Genomic DNA, 16461 nt, shown 5'->3' on the forward strand with positions numbered 1-16461 from the left:
CTCAATCATCTAAAATAAGTCACAAATCAGCAGTTAGAAAGAAAACTGGACTACACAAAAAGGATCTTGTATAGGTATTATCAAACCTTGAACTCGACTGGTTCAACAAAAAAAGTTAAATTTACTTTTAAGAAGTAGACATATTGCAACCTATGCAATATTCTATTATTTTAACATAAATTTTCTACATGTATTTTCATCTTTGGTTGACATATTACAAGTTTACACAAACAAGAGATTCAAGTACACCAAGTGATGACTATGTGAATGGTGTTGATTTTACCAGAAAAATCTAAAAGTTAAAAATAGCTGTTCTGTAACTCAATCTGCATTTCCAAATGTAGCTTTATGCTATCTAGACCCACAAACAATTATGTAGTCAAGCCTGGCTACTTTTGTTGCACAGTCAAGCCTAAGAAAATACTGCAATAGACAGAGGCCAAAAACAGAAACATTTTTTATTCTGTGCTCTTACCTGTAGCGCACTATTCAGGAAGCAACTGTTCTGTCCTGGTTCATTGCTGAGACCTTTACTGGGTGCTATTGAGGTTGTATTTCGTGGAATAAACATGCCCTGTACATTTCCCCGACCCACAGAAAAATAATTTCTTTTCCAAGACATCTTCCAATTTCAGCTGTAGAATATGCAGGTTTAGACTGGCAGAGTATTTGACTTGATCAGACCCCTTCCTTTCTTTCACCAAACTTCAAGACTGTAACAACATCCAATCTTCTTCAAATTATAGTTTAAACAGAAAGTATCCTTTCATCAGGACAAGCAGTTTGCTGCTTTTAAATCCAGCCCAGGATGCTATCCTTCATTTGATGCTTATGTATGCAAAAACCTCTTTTACAAGCAGCCACATACAAAGTTTGCAAAGGGAAGGAATCCATGGTCTTGCAAGTTCATGTTATGCTGCTTCTCCCTCTTCCAAACAGGCAGTGACTTCAGGGAACAAATGGCATATCAAGGAGGTCCCACAATTGAGAGGAGAAAAACAACAGCTACCTCCCACACCCCAAAAACCCCAGCTTCCCTAATCCTTTTATAATCCTCCTGCAGAAGATCGGAAAAATCCAATTACTAAGGGAGCAGAGAAACCAAAACCAAAATAAAACCCTGGCAGCTCCTTTTCAGTTACATCTGTCTTGCATGATGAAAGAGACATCCTCACAGGGGAAAAAGCAGCAACTCCAGGACTTGAGAGCGAAGAGCTTTAAAGTACCAAAGTCTCCAACACAGTTCTAATTCTGTGTGCGATCTTTAGAAGTTCCTTCTCCTGATCCTCCTTTTGCAATCGGAATGCCCAACTGTGCCAGAAAGCTTGAGAGAGAAAAATAATCAAAGGCTTGAATCATTTAATTACTCTCTTTGTTTTGTGGTGTTCTACCAAAACCAGTGTTGCCTCACCTCCCACAATACACTAAATCTTCCGAGACAAAGCAAAAAATATAAACCTTCCTCCACCCCAAAAAAATAAAACAACATGGAAAAGAACAGAGAATTCCAGGAAAAGTATGTAAGAGCAACAGGGCTGGAATATGTTGGAAGGGTTAAGAACAAAGTTAAGATAAAAAAAAAAAAAAAAAAAAAAAAAATTTATGTGAACTCCATGACAGTTTTTGTATGTATCCTTTACAATCTCAAAGTGTTAAATTTATCTAAGATCTCTTAGTCATTCAAACAGTAATACAAAGACTTGTGATTTTGTGAATACATGCTACCATGTTGCCCACCCTAGAACTGGGATTTTGCAGTGAACGTGGAAGGCTGAGAAGACAAAAGGCTCTTCCCCTGACTCAGCAGCCCACAGCTCTGCAGAAAAAAAGTCTCAAAATTTTCTTATTCAGAAACTATGTGTGTATCTATTACTCGTTATTTAATCTAGGTACATGGGATATACAGTGCCTTCTGAAAGACATTGAAGCTTCTGAAGAAGTTGGAAGAATCATTCAATAGAAACTGCTCTTCCCACCACAAGTTCACTTTTTCCGTCATCTCACAGAAAACGTAAGAAGAATTTGATCTAAGAAATTCCTAGAAATGGGAACCACAAGATTCATGGCAAAACATTTTTTAAAATTCCTGCACGTGTAGCCCACCTGTATTTACTTTAGAGACAACTGCATAATATTTTCCAGGGACATTTCTAATGACACCTAGGATTATCCGAGTTTTATATTATGGCTGGTATAAGCCATATAACTCTATTCCACCTGTACTGAAGTAATAATTGCAGCATGAAGTCACTACAAAGTAGACACACAGAGTTTGTGCATCAGCAAAAATTAAGCGAATAATTCCTTACAAAGATATCCCAGGTATCTGTGAAGGCATGTTTTTTGCTTTCCACGTGATTATAAATTCATCTCCTGTCAAAACACAGAACTTCCTCAACATCGGCAAATATGTTACAACAGCCTAATCCATTCCCTTCTAGTAATATTTTGTTTGTACTTCTATTAAATTAATTCTACAAATATTAAAGAAGTCTCAGCATTGCTGTAAGGCAGACAAATATCTATACACAGATGAATATTCTTCTTGGTTGCCAGTGTGCCATGCAAAATTTTCAAATATGCTTGCAAGCCTGCAGACACAGACCATAACCATGCCTGTCGCACAACATTCCTGAGTGCTGAACATATACAAGATTCATTTCAAAGCAATTTCAGCCTCAGCCCCCTTTCTTTGCTCAATCCCTTAATGAACCATGAGCCAACCATACTGTGTGAGGTAATTCAGTTTCAAGCAACAATTTAAGGATCTCTGTAAACCAACACCACTTGCAATACGTGCAGTGACTAAGCCTGCACTGCAGACGGAGCAGAATGCTGTGTGGAATGAGCTGAGGCAAGCAGGCTCTTTGCTAACTCACACAAAAAAAAACAAAACAAAAACCAAAACAAAAAAAAACAAAACCAAAAAAAAAAAAAAAAACCAACAAAAACAAAAAACACACACAAAGCCCTGAGCCAAGCACTTTATCTTCTCCTTCCACAACACTGACAAAAAGATGGAAAATACAATCCAAAATATGCCCAAGATGCACAGCTGTGAGCAGCACCTATTCTGTGGACTTGAAGTTCAAAACAAGATTTGCTCTCAAAATGGACTAGAAAACTTTTTGAGCTAAACTGTCTCAGTTATGACAAAGTGAATACATTTTTTTGCTATTGATTTTTATTGTCTTGGAACCAGAATCAGATTGGAGGCTTTGTAGTTCGCCTGTCATTGCAGCAAGACTACTGCAAACTGGCCAGAACTCTCACAGTAACCCTGCAAGCTTACTGCCTGCACTGCATTTGCACAGGCTTAGCAGAACTGACTTCTTACCACATATTCCTTATGGTCATTCACAGGCTCAAGTTCAGTTTGCTCATTTGGCTATACGGCCTTTGTAGAGCTAAGAACAAACAGAAAACACTTAAGCTGGTAACCACCCAAATATGACAAAACCAGAGATAAATGGCAACTTCACACTTTACCAACCTCTAAAAACTTACCAACATAACATACTAGATACAAAATGGAATCCTAATTAATCTGAAATATATGTAAGAAACTATTCGTATGGATTATTTACAGTCCCACTCAGCTTCTGCTCTACCATAAAAAGGGTAACAAAAAGCAAGCAGGAAAAAAGAATTTTTGTAAAAAACAGCCATCATTATTAAAATACTGTTTTGTTTCTACCTCCCCGATAAACCATCAGTAGAAAAAAGCTAACCCTCCCATACTTTAAACACCCAACATACAATTGCTAAGAAAACAGCAGTGATCTGTAAGGGAAGAGGAAGGCTACTGCTGTGCAGGCATGTCAGTAGACGTAGCTGTTCTCCAAACATGCTACTTCTCTCAGATACTGTGTTTACTTATAAGCAGTTCCAACCACAGAACTACAGAAAAAAACCAAAATTTACTTTCTGAAATCGACTCACGACAACACTTTGATCATACATGCCATAAGCTTCAGGGAATTACATAGTTAAGTGAGAAGAAAACATTTTCTGATCAAAGAAGTTTCTGATAAAAACTGCTCCCCTATTAAGAACACATACAAGCCAACAGCTTTTTAATAGTACAAGGAAAACCTCTACAATTGAACTGCCAATGGAGTTTCCTAGCCTTCTGTAGCATTTTAATGTTAAGTGGCAACAACTGCAGTGCCACGTAACTCTTGTATTTTTGTAAAAAAAAAAAAAAAAAAAAAAAAGATCAACACACAAAACAAAAACCAAAGAAAAAAAACCACCAAAAACCCACAAAGAAAATACCAGATGACAGATTAAAAAAACTGTAGCTACTGTATGTCCCAGTAACATCTTGGTATGACTCCAGAAAACTGAGTCTGAAGTAAAAGAGAAAGGTATTATCAGACCTGAGAAAACTGTTCTTACAGAAAAGAAACCCTATTTGCTGAAAATTTTACTAATACAGAAATAACACCAAAATAAGAGGATTAATGCAAAAGCATAAATTATGCTCTTGGTTCATTACTCAAAATATTATCTTAGAAACACAATGAACTGATGCAGAAAGCCTAAAAACTTCTAAGGCACTTGAATTTTGTTTATCATATTAAAAACACTATTCACTGAAATAAGTTACAAAATTAACATCCAGAATGATTAAAAAAGCTAACTATATCCCTGAAAAGTTGCACAATGTTATAATAATGTTATACAAATGTTATAATGAAGAATAAGTAATATATAAATATACAAAGAATATATAATTTAAAAAAAAAAATAAAACCCTTCCCTTGAATTCATGCTGTTTGGCAAAAGCTTTCTTTGGCAAGGAGGGAAGGCTCCCAGTCACAGAGACAGGCTCAACAGACAAGAGAAGGGCACAGGCCATCTCCAGCAGTGCAACCCCCAAGCAAAGTTGGCCATGGTTCAGCATGTACCCATGGGCTGAAGAAACCAGAGTCTGTCCTTGGGACAGCAGAGCACAGCTCTCTACAAGACACATACCACAGAAGAGTTCGAGTCCCAGTTCATTCTCACATTACCTTGCTAAATCAGTCTCATAGAAACATAACATCTCAAGCTGCATCCTTCATTCTCTGGTGAGGTCCCACTATCACTGTTTATTTTAAGAGGAAAAAAAAGTTGTAACACCCCTCTCTTAATGCAGTCTCATGTCTCTCCAAACATTTTAGGTTATTGCTTGATGAACCATTCCAGGCACATGGCTGAATTACAACAACCCACTTAAGGAAAGGAGATGCTTCCATTTAGCACTAGGTATGGCTCAAACCACCAATTAAGTGTTTATCACACTGTTAAATAAGAGCAGGGTTCCAGAAATTATTTTTCATTACTTTCGATTCTGAAGAAACTTTCAAAACACAGAACAAAGTAAATGCCTCAATGTGTGAATGTGTGTGCTTTTAGAAAAGACAACCCCCACACTCCCAAGATCCTGGCACCTTTTCTGTCAGTAGGGAGGAGATTAATGGTGTTGAGGGCAAATTGTCCTTTCAAATGCCACAACATCTCTGAAAGCCTGAACAGACAAGAAATGGCTTTTAAACCCAAGACCAAAAGAATTGTCCAAGACAATGGATTTCGGATAAAGTTTTCACCCAGATGGCTCCTTCTTTCAGTGAGGAAGCACAGAAAGGATCCCCTTGACTGATCCCATGGCTGTTCTCAGCTAGAGGGAAAAAGTTTTCACAACTAGAAGCTTGAGAACATACTTTCTCCATGTATCTGAAATCATGTATTTTCTAATTTCTGCATGGACTAAATTATAGTATCGATAGCTCTGCAATTAAATAAGACCTTCGTTTACAGTTTAGACATCCCAAAGGATAGCCAGAGCTTTGCAAGTCAGTCTAAATTCAATCTTGAAGGAGATAAAATAAAATAGAAAGGCAGAAAAAGTTCCCATTACCAAATAATCATGAGGGCAGATGAAGAAAAGAGCCAACAGGGACAATCTTGAAGGTAAACATCCCTGACAGCTGTAGCACAACCAAACAAGAAACAACTTAGTCCTTGAGGATGTCTCCTCTTCCTAAGATTCTTAGCTAGCCAGAAATACTGGACAGATTTCTTTGTGCACCTAGATGATACAGCATAACTACAAAAAAGTACAATTATTTCCATTGAACTCTACCTCTGGGAATTTTTAGATAGTGCAAGTGGGACAAGAGAGGAAAAAAACCCAACTTTCTGCTCTATGCATGCATTTCCTCAGTCTTGATAGTTATGCTGGGAGAAAGAGGGGGAAAAAAAAAGCCTGTGATGCTTTTGCTGTTAAGCTTACACCCATTTGTCAATCCTCCTCTTAAAGGAACAACTCAGTTAACTGGCTCTGAGCTCCTTGTGCCTACTGGGTGGAACCAAAAACCAACAGCTCCGCTGATGCCCATGACAGACTCGTACTGGTCTTCCTGACTTTTCATTCCGCTACTGCACAACTCCTAGTCTGTGAAGTGGTGTAAAGTTATAACAAAGCTCTGAGAACTGGAGACCTTAGGCTAACTTCCCAGAATCACGCTAGAAAATACACTCATAGTTTGCGTAAGGTTATGATAAACGGTCTTTCAGACGCCGGGAAAATGTTTCCACTTATCCACTGATGCAAAAGTAATTATCCAAATGTTAGGCTAAAAGTTGCTAGCAAAGACCATCAAAATGATCTTGGAGTGAAGATCAAAACTGAAAGTTTCCCCAAATTCACAGATGTACTTCTGTAGAGAGTAGGGGCACAGTAAGCCTATGACAAACACTACAGGTTTCCCAGAAGAGACAATGAAGGCCACTTCTGAGAGACAACCACAAGACAATATAGAAACCAAAACTGAAAGGAATCAACAGAACAGTGAGCAAACGGGGATAACACATATCGTGACCAAAATTACTGCAGTTTTGGTCAACTACCACTGTATTTTTACAGCCTACCAACCACTATAAGAAACTGTAAACAGGATACTGATGGGCCAAATTGCCTCTTTGGAATACAGCTCCCTGAAGTGGCAACATAGCCATTTCTGAACTAGCAGACAGCTTACTGCTACAGTGATTGGAGGGAGAAAACTGAACAAGGGTTTTATGAAGAAAGAGTATGTTCTCATAACAAATTTTGAAACCAACAAATAACTCATAAAAAACAAAAACAAACCCACTCTATGTTCCTGTTAACTTCTCAGACCAACAAGGGGCATGGAGAGATGATGTTCTGCAGAAAACACCCCAAAGTGAGATTCTGCAAGCTGCTGGGGTCAAGCATAGCTTTATACTGCATGAAGATATTCTTTACAGCAAGCAGTTCTCCAGCTTCATCCAGAATGCTTGTGGGTTTTATAAACTATAGTGGACTGTCTCTTAAAACAGTGTAATGAAATCTTGTGAACACTTACCTAATCTGAATCATTTGATTTTAAGCCTGACAGTCAGCCAAATCTATTTAAAGAACATCTCTCACAGTAAAAAAGCAGCAGAAAGCCATTGGCTTTGAACTGCAGAAGGTTCAGTGATGGTGGAGGGCTGGAAATTTCTATCCACTTGAGCTGGATGGGAACCTCTCTGATTCTTCCCAACTGCCTGCAGGTACTTCTACAGGGTTACAAACTCTTAGCAACCATTTCTGCAGCCCTTCCTGAAAGAACGACATCAGCTGTTAAACACCTGTCTTCTGTGCAAACTTATGACCATGTAGACTTTTGGTCAAAATACTGGAAAAGTATGCCACTTATCCCATAGAGCTAACAAGAAAGTGTAGGGTAACAGTGTCCAGACTTTCATAAAGCAGTTAAAAGGACTCAGAGCACCCAGCTGGCTCTCAAATAATCAAAAAAGCTACTAAAACCCATCTTCAAAAGAGCTCTAATTCAACATAACAACCGTTCAAAGGCAAATTACAGTAAAAGACAAATAACTAAATAAATAAACCACACAGTTTTAGATATCTAAATCCAGCATTACAGCCTTTTCTCATCAAAAATAACCTGCAAGATGATCTAGAGGTTTCTGAAGGAAAGCATCTCTTCTTAGAGACTTTTATAAGATCACAATGTGGGATAATCAAGTAATAAAGAGCTTCTGTTTGAAGATAAACAATGAGAGAGATGAGGTCAGAACTAGAGATGCAAAGGCCATGTTATTTACTTAGTGTGAGGCTTACTGCCAAAACATGCTTCACTCCTCAGATAAAACTTTTACTCATATCAAAAATATGGTATTAATAACCACTGATCTCATGCATCACGGTACTTTCAGCACATGCACTTGCTGCGGAGGTTACAGGGAATGGAGGCAGATGAGCCCACAGCTTTGTGTCCTACTTCCGAAATCCTTTGGAAGCAGCTGCCCCCCTTTCTGTTACACAGCCCAAAGGATCTGTTATCTCAACAACTTTTCTCTGACAGTTGAAGAGGGAAAGAATATATATAAAATTAAGAAAGTCTGCCCAGCCTGAAATAAATTCAAACCATTTCAAAACAATTTGCACTCCCTTCAGATCTCCCCTTCACAGTTGCCCAGCTCTTTAAGACTGCTGTACATGGTAATAAAAGCCTGCATATCTTAACACACCTGGATTTCTGAAGACCTTACCTGAAGTTTTGTATTACCTTCTATATGAAATCTAAGTTTATTCATTCAGGCCTGTATTTAAAAAACACCTTAACTGCCGCTAGACTTGGTGCTGAACATTTCACAAGGAAGAACAGTGGGGTGAAAAGCTGGTTTTACCCCACTCCATATAGAACTTGTGGAGTTCTGATTAACATGGAAAACACAGCAGCTTCAAATGTTATGCAAGTGCTCAAAAGCAGTTAAACATCACTGATCAATCCTGTGTAACACAGAACATCACGACAAATAGGAACAGGGCAGCTGTCAACCATATGGTAAAATGGAAGATTCTGGTTTGATTCTAGCGAATGCTCAGCCAGCCTCCTGCTGCCAGTTATTCGCTTTCCAAATCTTTACCTTGGCTCTCCAAAGGGGAGCTTCAAGATTAATTCAGTATTTGATACAATCTTCAGATAGAAACAAACATTTTCACCACAGAATTCTGTATTTTACAGCCATCAGTTATTGCAACAAGATTAAGGCCCTTTTTCCTGTGGCACCTTATTCACAGGAAAATAATCTCATCTCTCTTCCAATAATACTAGTGACCCAAGAAAACAAAAGTTTTCTACTTTGGCTTGCAAATTACAGCCCAACAATGTCTAAAGACTTCCTAGAAGCTTTCAGAAGCAGTCAGTAGTATTCAGCAACATAAGGCTTAATGACTGACAACTTTTTAAATCCTGAAATCCTGCTGCCATTCTTTTCCTGACCTTGGAGGCTTTCAGGGCTGAACAGAAAAGTTCCTCTTCTGTAACAGCTACCTTGTTATAACTATGAGTTCTCCTGTCAATCTTCACACCCCTTTCCTTCCCTAAAACAGAAGTCAGTAGCTATCAATTCCTAAATCATATGCTGTTCACATTACAAATCCATCTGTTCCATTAAACTCTCTTACATTATACCTTGATTTCAGTAACGTTTGAAACAACTGAGTGTGTTAATACACACACATTCACATAGAATAAAAACCACAGGTAAGCAAGAAATGGATTTTTCAGGAAAACAAGGAAAGAGAACTCCAGCACCATCAGCACTTCAATTTCAAAGGAAAGACAATACAGAGTAAGCAAAGATAGCAACAGATTAAGAGTAGTACTAGAGTTTGAGCAAACAGCTGGACAGCCTTCAGGTGGAAAAATAGGTCTTTCCAGTGATGAGTTAAGAATCTCAAAGACAAATACTGCAATGCACTGCTCTCTCCAGGCTGTGCTCAAAGATTGACACATAGGGCAGAAATCAAGTTTCCTCAACACAGGCACATAATGGACTTTTTGATACCACTGGCTAGTGAAAACCTCCACAGAGGGTAGGCAGACACAATTCCCACCTCCTTATGACACTTACGATCAACAGCTGTGGCCAGACAATGGTACCAAGAAAGCATTTACTCCTCCTCTCTTTTCTCTTAGCTCAAGATAGTATTTGGTATTAAAATAAGAGTTACAGCTTATTCTCAAACTATGAATTCACTGTATTTTGTGTTTTATCTACACACCATTACTACATATCCAGATGGCTTATAACACTCACATTCTTGCCAGACTAATAACATACCAAGATGCAAAACTAAATCACCATAGAGGAACTCGAGCAAACAAAGTATAGACAGAGAAAGTAAATAAAGAGCCAGCAGCAGTTTAAAGTGCCTCTGCTGGGTCCCAGTATTAAACACATCATTTTTTCCTGCCTTGCTAGAACTGACAAACAGAAGGAATGTTGCTGCATCACAGAACATTATATAGATTAATACTTATACATAAAAATATAAAACCATGCACCCAGCATCCACAACATGCTGATTATTCCTCTTTTTTTAAGCAGTCATCTGTGCTGTATAGCTATAAATAACGCTTCAGCAGAATCACGAGTGCGCATACACATGCATAAGTACTTAATAATCTCAATTTGGGTTTAGAATCATTACTACTTCATTTTAGAGGAATAAGCATAACTAACAAGAACAGGGAAACTCATTTTTGCTTCATCTGGCTTTGTATACAAAAGCATATTCCCACAAAACCCACTGAAGGCTTCAGAACCTGAGCAGGAAAAACACTTGCACATACCACAAGAAAAAGCTTACTGAATCAAAACATCCCATATCCAACAGCAGTTAACAGCATATGGGAAGAGTAAACTGAACAAACAGGTTGGGGAAAACATACCATGATACCCTACACCTCAGCAACAACCTGCAACAGATGAACAGGGGAAATAGAACTCAAAGCCTGATTTCTTGTTTTCTATACAACTAGGAGATCAGCAGAAGAAAACATCTGATCAATGCATTTAGGAAAATGAGAGGGAAAGACTCTGTGCAAGCTGATGAGGTTTATTTCTTTTTAAACAGGAAGCATATAGCCAGGATCAAACCTCAAAACTTTACTTTCATTTCCCACTAGCAAATAAAGTGTTCGTAATATGCTGCCATGGCTTTCCTGTGGCTCCTGCACCCCAAGACCAGACCTGGCCGACTGGGCCACTGCTGGCTGAACTGACAGCTGTGGAATACCATTCCTCTCCTCAGCTGCAGCCCCAATCCATCATACCATCTCATAAAGTGGCCACTTTGCAGGGTTCTGTGTGTTTCAAAGAGGATAATGACAACTGAATGCACACCAGTTCTGAACTCACAGCTAAACATCAAATACAGGCAAGGTCACATATTGATTCCTGCAAACACAGGAGAGGAGCCCTTGTGTAACAGGACATGCAGCTACCTCCGTTACCTGAAATTTTACTTTCATTGAGGAGCCCCTTAGAAATGGACAATTCACTCTGCTTAAATTCTTCTGGTATAAGACATTCTGAAAGATGTACTAGAATATTTTGGAAAACAAAAACACAGTTTATCAAGCAGTTGTAAACAAAGCCTTCAAATCTATTTCAACCTATTTAACTGCATGAAATCTGGAGTAGATAGCCAAAACAGGCAAAAGGTACTTTCTTTGATTTTTGTATACAGTACATTTGTCAGAAATACATATCAGGAATTAAAACATTATAGAATATGCATAGTATACATAGATGGCAGTTGCATAAGTGCAGAGCAGACTGTATCCCATAAAAAAGTTTTCTGAAACACAGACCTTTCGTTTTATGTTAGAATTCAAAGTAAGGTGAAGCCATAAGATTTGCATATGAACTTTCACAAAACTCTGGCCACTTTGAATTCAAAGTCTGAATTCAAATTTCTAAGTTATGATCCAAAGAGACTGTTTATGTAAGTCTTACCAGATACTATCATAAGGAACTACTTCCATACTGATTTTAAAAAATTATACAAGCCTTCCCTTACAGATTTTAGTATCTTAAAATTCTGGGATCTGCTGGGGAAAAAAGCTACTGTTCATTCTATAAAATGCAGAAACATTGATATAATTACCTTGTATCAAAATCAGGCTTATGGAGGTGATGTTATGGTTTCATTCAGAAAGGTTATTTCATCTTCACCAGGAAAGTACTGTGAAACTACCAATGCAAAAGAGATTATTTTGTGTCCTGCTGTGGCCTGGAGACATCCACAAAGCATGAAAGAGACTCTTGTTAAGTACAAGCAGGCTCTGTCCTAATGGGTCACAGAAGCAGAAGCTGTGCAAATGCAGTATAATACAAGCTGAACAGACCAGTTGAATATTGAGGTAAGAAAAAGAAGAATGATGTCAACATCTTTGATTTATTCTTTCTCTGCCTGGCGATGAAATGACACTACTTAGTGGCACCAGAAGCTCCCTACAAAAAGATATGGAAGTGCTCGAGAGGAGGTATATACCATGAATGGAGCCTTTCCATATTATTTGTTGGTTGCTCTTTGTCAGAAAAATAGCACGAAGAAGTAGTTCACAAGAGTTCGTCTCTTTGCAACTGGAAGAAGCCTGTTAAACATGAATCTAAAACAGAATTCCGTGGGTGCCCAGGGAAGTTATAATACGTTTAACCAAGTGGTACATGTGGTGAGGAAAACACCCCTAATAAAACTTTTTGTTGCTGTTGTCATTTTAAAACAGAATGAAAAAGAGCAAGTTTGAGGTTATGTACATGTGCCCCCATACACAAAAAAAAGGCCTGGCCTGACAGCACTGCAAAGTATCCAGCCAACAACGAACGTCAACGCCCCAGAGGTCAACACTGAAAGAGTATCTGGAGAAAATAGCACCCTTGCTCAACTTCTGACAACAGAATTTCATCCTATAATGTAAAGAAAAGGATGGTTACTTCAGAGATTTAGTTTAATTTCTTTCAACAGTGGTTCAACTGTTTCAATGCTGCTGTGGGTCTGAGCTCTACTGAAAAGCAAGCAGCTGCTTCTGTTACTCTCCCAAATCGGATCCTGCAAGGATGGCCGAAAACACTTGTGAAACTAAAGACAACATGCATCTGGCAGGAACAACATACTCTTCCAACAGTGACTCCCGAGAGTACTGCAAGGTTAAGCACAAAGCATTACACAGCTTCTGGCTTAGTCCAGCCCAGAACACATAAAAGTTAGAAAGCACAACATCCTAAATTGATATGTTATATTCTGTGTACTCAGTTAATTTTTTTTTTTTCCCCTGTAGAGAAAAGTACACAGCCTAAATTGATGCATCTCATCCCTTCAAGCAGAGTGCCTCAAGGAATGGGGCTTGGGCTGGAGCACAGAGAAGCTTTGGGGAAAGGTCTTAGGCAAGAGATGACAGCGGCTCTAGGGGTTCTTCCACTCCATCGCACACAGCAGGGGATGAGGAAGTAACTGGGTCTGAGGATGATATCATTTATGTAATTATTTGGTTTCTGGCTTCTAATTATGTGTGTAATCCTTGAAGAGTGTGGCTGTGCCATGTAGCACCCTTGGGGGAAGGGGTACAGCCCCATCTTGCACTGTCCCACTTGGGGAGGTACCAAAGGTGTTCAAAGGACAGGGGTCCAGCAAGCGCAGGGTATGGCTGGCCTTAGACATGGCACAAAACTTCTAATAGACACTTGGGGCTACTCAGTGACTTACAGGCTGGGAAGCAGAGACATAGTAGGCAACGGGAAAGTTGCACACAAGCTTATTTCCATTTTGTTTTCCCTAGTTCTTTGGAATTTTCTCTTCTAAAAAGCAAAATTTCTAGTACTTATTTAAATAAAATCTGGCTTTTTTTGATGTTAAAATCTTTTCAGTCTTTTGGGAGCTCACCACAGGAGAAGGGCTAGACATGTCCACCTCAAACCTGAGGAGCACTTCATATCCTGCCATGGCAATCCAAGATGGTCTTTGAGGCTTGCTTCTTCCCGCAGCCCCCAGTTCAGATTACACAGCTGCCTCTACACCAGCACCATCTGGAGCTGGTCCCAGGACAGAGCCTTCACCTTCCAGCTGCACAACAGTCAGATGCCACATGTTGCCCACACCCCCTCTTGACAAATCCTGTTAGGACAAGACCTGTTGATAATGCTCCAGGCTTACATCTCCGAGCATTGTAATGCTGTACAATATAACTTCTTTTCCCCAGAATTCCCTAGACAATATACTGACAACACAAAAAGCTTCTGAAACTCTTACATTTGACAGAAGAGGGTCTGAGGAAGATTAGAAAATTGGTACAGAAACAGATGAAGATCCAGAACACCAGCAAGGCAATAAAAGGACAAAACTATTGTCCTGTTTATAAATCCTCCCCCTCAGAATAACCAGCCTTCAAGGAACGATCACCTGACATCCGAGAAAGCAACATATGCAAAAGCTATCCTTATCAAGAAGGGTTACCACACCATGATGGTATTTTCAGTCACCTTGTTACACCACAATAAATACTCTGTTGAGAAATTAATTACAAAATTTTCCTTCAATACTAGAAGAAAGCATTCAGACGCACTGTTACTATTATTATTATTGTCCATTGCTTAATCAGCATTACAACATGTAACACTTCCTTATACACACCTGTAAGGGAGACAGGAAAAAATAAGAATATTCTTTCCAGATTAATAGTCTATGCATCCTTCCTCTGTGATTAAGAAAATAAAATAAATCATACAAAGTGCGTGCATGTGCACATGTGCAACCAAGCAGCTGACCTGGAAAAATCTTACATTTCTGGTCAATCAGGACTGAGGTCATACCATCTGAGGCTGAACTTCTCCTAACTTGTGCCAAAAAGTGCAGTGTTAGATGTATTTTCTTTGCTAGACTAGAAGGAAGTTTTTCTGGCTTTTTAGCGTTCTCATTTTTTCGCAGTCCCCCAAAGTTCTCTAACTCCAATATACTCTGGTGACCCAGGTACTTACCAATTGCAACGGCAACAGTAATGCACATCCCTCTTGTGGAATTGAGTGCATGAGAAACTTAGAGAAAACTTGTGACATTACATACATATTAATATATTGGTTAAAAAGACTATTTTTATGATACAAAACATCAGAACCTGAAAAGATGCAACTAGGAAACGGATGAAATAACATAGCTGTGATACACTATTCTTTGGAAGAAGTAATCTTGTCTCACAGCTTACATTTGTGACAACTCCCAGGAGAAACAGCAACTGATTAACATCACTTGGCTCTTGGTAGAGTCAAAAACTGTGTCATATTACAAAACCTTCCTACAAATGTATTTGCTCCAGATGTCTTTATTTTGCTTCTCGATTACTAGAAAAACTCTTCTTCTTGAATAAAAGTATATAGATTTATCTTCCAGAACAGTAGTATGAGCATAATTTTCTCTAACACAGTTCTTTGACTATATCCCACTATTTCCCCTTTCCCTGATATGTCAGTCTCCCTGTATTCACTTCCAAGGGCCCTCAGGTCTCACATGATATCAACTTTCCCATTTCTAAGCATATTATTAAATCCTGCCCCAAAAGTTGATGCTGCCAACCTTCACCAGCCATTTGTTACATTATAAAGCATGTGCTTGTTTTCTCTCCCTCAGAGAAGATTAAAACATACAAAAAACATCTACAAAACTATCTGGTTATCCTCCAAATCACTCCTTTCCTGCCAAGCACAGAGACGCTCAGCAGCAAGGCAGCAGGTGTGCCAAAACCATTGTTCATCGTGACAGCCACCACAGTCTGCTTCCTTCGCTCCTCTGACTGTTTGTCATGTTTCTCTGGCCTTAGAAGGGGAACTCTCTAACCTGGGATCAGCCTGTTTGGGTCTTTAAGACACCTAAAACTCTGAGTTTACTGCTGTATCCCACAGGTACAACTACATTATAAGTTAAGAACTTCAGAAAACACATAAACCCCTGTATGTCTACCACAATGCCTGTTTGTCAAAGGAGAAAAAAATTAAAAAAAAAAAAAAGCCTAAAGCTTCTCTAACTCCCACCAAGTACAACATACTAGAAGGATCTATCACCTCAGACAGGAAATATGTGAGTGACCTTTTTATATGAACAAATGAACCCAAAAATCTCACCACCACCAGAGTAAGGAAGAGGGCACTCCCCTTTCTGCACCACACTGCTCAGGGGTAGACAGTTAACACCTCTGCCCTTTAGCTCACAGGAGCACATTCAGCTCACAGCACTGTTGGGGGGATGGGAAGAGTGGAGGAGAGGGGATTGTTTTTTTTCCTACTGGTTTAGTGACCTGAATCAACTCATCAAGAAGTTATAGCCAGGGCAAGGAGAGTGGGACTTCCTCTTCCAGGTGTGAATCAGCTGAGCCCTGACAGAGCAGACAATGATCAATTTCTCAGGCAGCCTAAAACAGATCAGGATTACAAAGAAGTTATTCCTTAAAAAAAATATGGAATACAGGCAGAATGTGTTTATTATAATGTATTATGAGCAGTGGAAATCATACATAGATTATTTTTCCCTCCCTCTGATGATAAACTCCACAATCGGATTTACCATTTTGTGGAATTAAAACCTCTGCTTAGTATCACCAA

General features: G+C 39.0%; 1 protein-coding gene across 9 annotated transcripts in view; it reads right to left on the minus strand.

Moving 5' to 3' along the window:
• The window catches only part of USP54 (ubiquitin specific peptidase 54), a 107317-nt gene that overhangs the window by 55889 nt on the left and 34967 nt on the right, over nt 1-16461 (minus strand). For 8 of the 9 annotated variants that reach the window (XM_042799133.1, XM_042799261.1, XM_042799215.1 and 5 more), the window contains exon 2: nt 476-1324. In XM_042799133.1, coding sequence (XP_042655067.1) covers nt 476-622 — 147 coding nt within the window. In that variant the 5' untranslated portion in view covers nt 623-1324. Of the gene's footprint in view, nt 1-475; nt 1325-11980; nt 12068-16461 lie in introns of those variants that run through there. The other variant, XM_042799307.1, reaches the window with a different exon arrangement.

Source organism: Tyto alba, unplaced genomic scaffold, assembly GCF_018691265.1.
Source record: "Tyto alba isolate M040663 unplaced genomic scaffold, T.alba_DEE_v4.0 Super-Scaffold_1, whole genome shotgun sequence".
Lineage (NCBI taxonomy): Eukaryota > Metazoa > Chordata > Aves > Strigiformes > Tytonidae > Tyto > Tyto alba.